The 7,396-nt window shown below is 33.3% G+C and overlaps 1 protein-coding gene across 1 annotated transcript; it reads left to right on the top strand.

The window, feature by feature from the left end:
• Nucleotides 1-4,140: 4,140 nt before the first annotated feature.
• On the top strand, nucleotides 4,141-7,165 carry LOC149542492 (uncharacterized). The gene has a single exon (XM_089797430.1). The coding sequence runs from the start codon at nucleotides 4,195-4,197 to the stop codon at nucleotides 6,916-6,918; it is 2,724 nt and encodes a 907-aa protein (XP_089653556.1). The 5' UTR covers nucleotides 4,141-4,194; the 3' UTR covers nucleotides 6,919-7,165.
• Nucleotides 7,166-7,396: the final 231 nt, after the last annotated feature.

Genomic DNA, 7,396 nt, shown 5'->3' with positions numbered 1-7,396 from the left:
ACTCTAAATAATGAAAATGACAATGATGAAGAGAACAATGAAGAACAAACAAAATCTTTATTGATGGTTATAAAAAAAGGCCATTATGTATGGAAGGTGTCACATTAATTTTTGCAACTATATCATGGATATATAATCCTAAGAGAAAAAGAGACAACAAATGGGAGCCTAGGGAAAAAGCCGCAATTATTAGAGTATTTCCTAGATTTGTATCTATCCCTTCATGTGAGTCAAGTAATTGGATTGAGTTTTGTTTATCAAAGTTACTTCTCTACAAGCCATTCTATGATAATGAATGAGATATTGGTCATGATGATGGCTCTATCATACAAAATTGGGAGACATTCAATTACAACCCTTGGCATGTTCAACATATAATGTCTATAGAAAATGTTGAAAACCCAAATGATTCTGAAACTGAAATCAATGGAGATGTTTAAAGAAATACTAAAGAACATGAATGGGAGATTATATAAAGGTTGCACTAGGGTCAAAATATACATTGCTCAGAAATAGACATGTTGGGGATAAGAGACATTGATAGACAAACAAATTGGTCTATTGATTATCAAGGAGAAGAGTACACTACTAGAGCAATCAATTTCATAAGTAAAATGAAGAATCATGGGTGCCTTATTTATGATGAAATTCCTCATTGCATAAACTACATGAGCCTTGGTGAGAAACAAAAAAAGGAAGTCAACATAATCATGACACACTACCACATAATTCAAAATGGAGAACCATTGTTTATGATAATTCAAGAAATAGTAGGAATAGGAAAATCATATCTGATTGGTGCCATTAGTCAATCTCTTCAAAATGCAGCAATGGCCTCTCATTCTCCCCTTCTGTTACTTGCACCAACAAGAGTTGCATCATTCAATATAGGAGCTTCTACAATTCATTCAAAATTGAAGATACCAATAAGAAATTTTTCTCAGGTAGAAGAAGCAAGACTCACAAGTTTTCAAGAATAAATGTCACATATAAAATATATTTTGGTTGATGAAATGAGTTTCATTAGTCAAAACATGTTGGAAAATATAGATTCACGAGTGCAACAAGCATTCCCACAATCTACACATATAAGTTTCAGAGGTAAAGATTCCATTTTTACATCATGAATACCTAACTCATGTGAAAAATATACTTCATTTGAATCAAATACATGAATTAATACATAGTTTTAAAAATAATTATTTTCCTCAATTGTATTTCAAGTGCATCTATATTATTGGTGGGAGATTTGGACCAACTACCTCTTATCAATGATAGAGTAGCATATGAAAACAATAAATAGGCAAAGTTGCTATGGAAAGAATTCAAGACTGTTGTCACATTAGATAAGATATTCAGACAAGATGGGGAAGATATTGAGCAACAAAGATTTTGACAACTTTTGATGAATCTAAGAGACAAACTCACAAATTGATGATTGGAGGTTGCTAATCTTAAGGGCTCCTATCAACATAGATGTTGCAACAAATTTTGAATTTGATAATGCTATCCATTTTTTCTCAACAAATGAAAATGTTCATGCTCATAATAAAAAAATGCTCATTCATTGAAGCATCTTGTTGCACATTGTGTTGCATCAAAAGGAGGTACTATCAATACAATAGATGACTATTCAAATGATGAGCTTGATCTCGAGTGGTTAATTTGTAAGGATTCAAGGGTCATGCTGAATTCAAGTCTATAGATAGAGGTAGGTCTTGCAAATGGGGCTCTTGGATACATTCAAAAAATTGTCTAGAAGCAAAGTAGTGCTCCACCTAAGCCTTCAACATATGTGATGGTTGAGTTTGATGGTTATTCAAGGCTACCATTTGAAGATAATAATCCAAAGATAATTCTAATACAACCAATATAGAAGGGTAGAACACTTCAATTGCCATTGAGGTTGGCATGGGCATTAACTATTCATAAATCTCAGGGATTGACTCTTCCCAAAGAAACAATTGATATAGGACCAAGAGAAAGAGCAAGATTAACATCTGTGGTAGTTTCACATGTAAAATCTCTCCATTGTTTGAGAATAATGCTTGCTTTCACATATGATCGTTATGAGAAAATGAAAAAGGGTAGACAAATTTCTAAGCACAAGGATGAAGAAAATAGACTTAAGCATCTTGAACATAGTTGATGTGATATGTTATTCTTAAATCTTATGTCTCTAAAAGTCTTTTTGAACACATTAGTATTTTGTTTGTAACACTTCCTACTATATTTCATTTAAAAAAAAATGTCTCTATTATACAATGATAACTGATAAAAAAACTTTCTTGATTTTAATTTATTCTATAAATTGAGAAATCTTTTTTTTTTTTCATATTTTTTTATTATAGATCTTAGTTAATTTTAGTGATGTATTAAGTAATAATTATATCTCAAGTAATTATAGTGATGTTTTAAGTAATAATTGTATTGATTCATTTAGTAATATTAGTTTATGTTTACAAATTATATTTACTTTTTCTTCAATGTCTCTTAATTTTTTGATGACAATATCATGGATAACTTTTCTTTATTTAAAATATTAAATAAATGATTCATTATATAATTTCAAAGAAAAAATCAATGAATATAATTTACTTATTCTAATTATCCTCAAATATTAATTTGTTTTTGTTTCATACTTTTAAAATTAGTGAACTTAACTTTTTTTGATATGCTACGATAAAATAATATTATTATTAAAAATAAATTATATTTTTATTAACATTATTTGGTCTATATTTAAGTATAAATACTAAATTTAATTTGTGTGTTCTATATTTTATTATATTTTATTATGGTTTTATATATATTTATATTGATATTTGTTTGAAATTTTGCAACATATTATTTGAGCTATGGATTCTTTTGTTGGGGAGTTAAATATCATTGTTACGAGTCTTGCTTTAGTGACCTCAAATAATTTCTTTGAGACTGATTTAGATAAATGTAAACGAATAATCCGAGAATTGTGCTCACATATAATCAAAGCTTCGAAGAATGTTGCATTGTCAATTGATACTATTGATGAACTAGAAACAATGGAAATGGTGGATGTTGCCAAAGTTATGCATGATACATCTACAAAAATAGATGCATTTCTAGAAATGATGAAAGAAGTCTACTGTGATCATTACTCTAATAAAGGCCACAACACCATCCTTATCACTGAGGAATATGTGATGTAGCTACATCATTATGGAGAAATGTTTTTTTTTTCTTGTTTCTTCTCATATTTCCTATACTTCATCTAAATGCTTCTACTTGGGCTTATATTTCCTATTTCATCTATGTAAGTTTTATGAAGAACAACATGAATAAGTTATTTTCACTATTCAAGCCATGGACGCATTTTTTTTTATTTCATCTATGTGAGTTTTATGAACAACAAAATAAATAAATAAATTCCACTTTTGAAATGATTTTTAAAGGTATACTTATGATATTTGATGTTACATTTTCTATGCATAATCATCAACACTCATAATAATATTTATAAAATTAATACTGACATTGATATGTATATTATGTACAAAATGCTCTTATTGATATGTTAGAAGCTATATTATCTATGCACAATCATCAAAACTAATAATAAAATGTATAAAATTGAGCTATTTGTATGCATAATCATCAAATTTAATACCAATAAATATAAAAATGATATCGACCCTTTAAAAATTTGACTTTTTTATTAAGTTGTTCAAAATTAATTATTCAAATGCATTATGCCAAATTTTATTTTAATATTTATGAATGATTAAAATTATTTATTCTAATAATTAATTAAACTTAACAAATGAAAATAATGTTTAAAAAAATAATAAAATAAACAAATATAATATATTTAAACAAATAACATTATTAATTGTGCACCGTTTCTGCTACTAGCTTATATATATTTTTATATATAAACAAAAGCCGACAGTTATCCTTCTCGAGGCACCTATTTTACTGAGTTAGATTATCAAAATAGATGTCAAAATAGATGTGTCGCGAAGAATAACTCTCAACTTTTATATATATATAAATATATATATCAGCTAGTTAAAAACGATATGCGTTGACTTCACTGTTTGTTTTGATTTGAAACTTTCCATGGCCGTGTTGCGTTAAAATGGATATGTATAAACGCTTTACATACTTACTAACTCTGTGTCGCGGGTTGCAGGAGAGGGTTTAAAATAGAGGGAGATGGACCGAGGCGCTTTAATTAAAATGGTGTACAGCTACCTGGCGTTGGCAACTGTTGCTCATGCTGATCGTCATATTGGGGTTAATTCCTTTTCTTTCATAGATGATAGAGGTTTGGCCGGTCGTATGAGTGGGGAGAAGAGGGATGTGGAAGCTCTTTTATCCATTAAGAAGGCCATTACTCTCGACCCGCAGCAATCGCTCTCTAACTGGACTCCCAACACGTCATCCAACATGTGTTCGTGGAACGGCGTCTTGTGCAGAAAGAATACTCACAGAGTTGTGGCCATCACTCTGCCTCAATTGGGCCTGCAAGGTACTATTTCACCCTTCGTAGGGAACCTATCTCTATTAGGAGTTTTGAATCTTTCATATAATTCATTTTCAGGAAGGATTCCCTTCCAGTTTGGTCAACTGAAGGCGTTGAGAGTAGTGGACCTCAATGCAAATCAGCTGGTTGGTTCCATCCCCACGTCTTTAAGTAACTGTACACATCTTGAATGGATCAAGCTTTCAGACAACAACCTCACAGGGAGCATACCAAAAGAACTTGGTAGTTTGGGCAACTTACAATATCTCCGCTTTTACCACAATGCTCTAAGTGGAAGCATTCCAAATTCTCTTGGGAATTGCACGTCTCTTGTCTACTTGGCTCTTGGGTCTAATAGTCTCACCGGTGGCATTCCCTCTGAACTGGGGATGTTGGAGAAATTACAAGTGCTTGGCCTGCAGTCTAACAGGTTGGGATCTCAAATCCCTGCCGCTCTGGGTAACTCTTCTTCTTCACTTGAGGTATTATATGTGGGGGATAACTCACTGATTGGCAGTATACCAGGTGAGCTAGGAAAACTTAAACAGCTTGTCGAATTATCAGTGTATGGACCAGGCAATATTACAGGATCTATTCCACCAGAAATAGGAAACTTGAGCAGCTTAGAGTGGCTCGATCTTGGATGGAACCTTATTAAAGGACCATTGCCTGTGAGCATTACAATGCTTCCCATTTCTACACTCTCTCTAACTGGAAACCCTCTCGGAGGGACACTACCAGAAGCCCTTTTCAATATGACCCAGTTGACAGAGTTAGACATGGGTGTGAATCAATTGAGAGGAATTATTTCCCCGGGGGTGGGAAAACTTGGGAAATTGGGGCGTTTGGACCTTGGTGTCAATGGGTTAACAGGTTCAATACCAGATAGCATTGGAAACTTGACGGAGTTGACCTATTTGAACTTAGGTACAAATTGGCTTGTAGGAAGTATACCAGCAAGCATAACCACTTTGAAGCTGCTGGAAAATCTTTACCTTGACACCAACAATCTGACGGGTACACTTCCACAAGACATAGGAAATCTCCAATCTTTAAGAATTCTGTTTCTGTTTTACAACTCCTTAAACGGATCTGTCCCAGATAGTATTGGTGATCTCAAGAATCTTACTCAGCTAGCCATCTACAGCAATAACATTTCTGGGGCTATTCCCGAAACAATTGGCCGTTTGGTTTCGCTTGAGAAGTTGGATGTTTCTTATAATCAGTTGATTGGTCAAGTTCCTCAAACCATTGGCAACTGCAAGTCTATGACTGATTTGGTATTAGCTGACAATTTTCTAACCGGAAGACTTCCTGCAACCTTGTTTAACAGCACTGGCTTGAAGAGGCTAAAGTTATCCAGCAATTCGTTCTATGGGGACCTGAGCCTTAATATCTCTTCTTCCACAGAAGTCATATCAGCTCATAGTAATAGTTTCTCTGGGACTCTGCCAGATTTCTTAGCCAGTTGTACACATCTTCAGCTTCTGGATCTCAGCAGGAATCGATTTAAAGGTTCTATTCCTACAGGGCTCCTTGAAAATTGCAAACAATTGAGAGTACTAAGCCTCGGGTCTAATGAATTTGATGGTGGAATACCTCCATGGATCACAAAACTCACCAGCTTGCAGGTATTGGATCTTTCCAATAATAATTTCAGTGGGTTAATACCGTCAGATTTGAAAGGTCTTGAGGGATTTCAAGTTTCAGATTCTTCTCAAGCGACGACTGGTAACACTCTCTATGAAGACATTCCCATAGTAATAAAAGGAGTAGAGTATACAATTACTTATGTGTTAAAAACTAACATTATTCTGGACCTGTCATATAATAATCTTATTGGGCAAATACCGGAAAGCATTGGGAATCTGTCTAGCATGAGGCTGTTAAATCTGTCTGGAAACAATCTGGAAGGTCAGATACCTGTTTCTTTGGGCCAAATATCAGCCCTGGAACAGTTGGACCTGTCTCAGAATAATTTGAGCGGAGACATACCAGAGGAGCTCTCTAACTTATCGTATTTGGCCTATTTCAACGTTTCTTTCAACAATCTCTGTGGACATATACCAGGAGGACCGCAGTTTGTGACTTTTGATGAGAAATCATATGAGGGAAACTCTCCTTGTTTATGTGACAACAGATTTACCTTCAGGAAATGCACAAAAAATGTCACATCGGTATCGCCTTCAGGTAAAAGGAAGAAGTCATTATGGAGTAGGGTAGATGACCACGTGTCAGTGATCGGTGCTGGGTTAGGGTTAGGTATTGGATTCGGTGGAGCGCTATCGGTGATTGCATGGAAAGACAACCTTGCTCGTTCGATTGGGATCCTCAAAAGAAAGACTAGTTTACGCAAGTTGAAATACACATCTAATCTTTCATTTCAGCCTTCCACATCTACATCCGCCGGCTAGATGCCCTGTCCATTGTTCCTTTTAAAAATGTTTTTGGGTCATTAGCACAAACAGTTTTTTTGTTTTGGATGAATAGTTACTTTAAGGGGCCGGGGATACAAGATCACTGCACGAAAGAGTTCAGCCGAAGTCCGACAAAAAACATGGCACAAACAGTTTGAGACAATGATAAAATTCTAAAATATTTCAATGTAACAATTTCTGGGATTATAGTCTATAATTACTCAAGAATTGAAGTTTTCAAAAATCATTTGATTGATTTATTTATTTTCAATGTTATTTATAGTCTTTGTATATTTAAAAAAAATTAAACCTAATCTTTTGATATTTTATTTCTTTTATATGTATTTTATTTCAAATTTAAATAATTGATATAAAAAATAATATAATTTAAATTTTTTTTCTTTAGAATATTTATATAAGAAATTTTAACCGTGCCATCTTATAATTTCCTAATTGACTATCTTTATCTTGTGAT

This window comes from Cupressus sempervirens, chromosome 8, assembly GCF_028749045.1.
Source record: "Cupressus sempervirens isolate cs-2001-9-10 chromosome 8, ASM2874904v1, whole genome shotgun sequence".
Classification (NCBI taxonomy): Eukaryota; Viridiplantae; Streptophyta; class Pinopsida; order Cupressales; family Cupressaceae; genus Cupressus; species Cupressus sempervirens.
Note: the sequence above shows the minus strand (reverse complement) of the source record. Positions and strands in the feature narration are given on the sequence as shown.

Excerpts from the sequence above, each read along its gene's own strand:
- LOC149542492 (XM_089797430.1), top strand. The coding sequence starts at position 4,195 with ATGGACCGAGGCGCTTTAATTAAAATGGTGTACAGCTACCTGGCGTTG.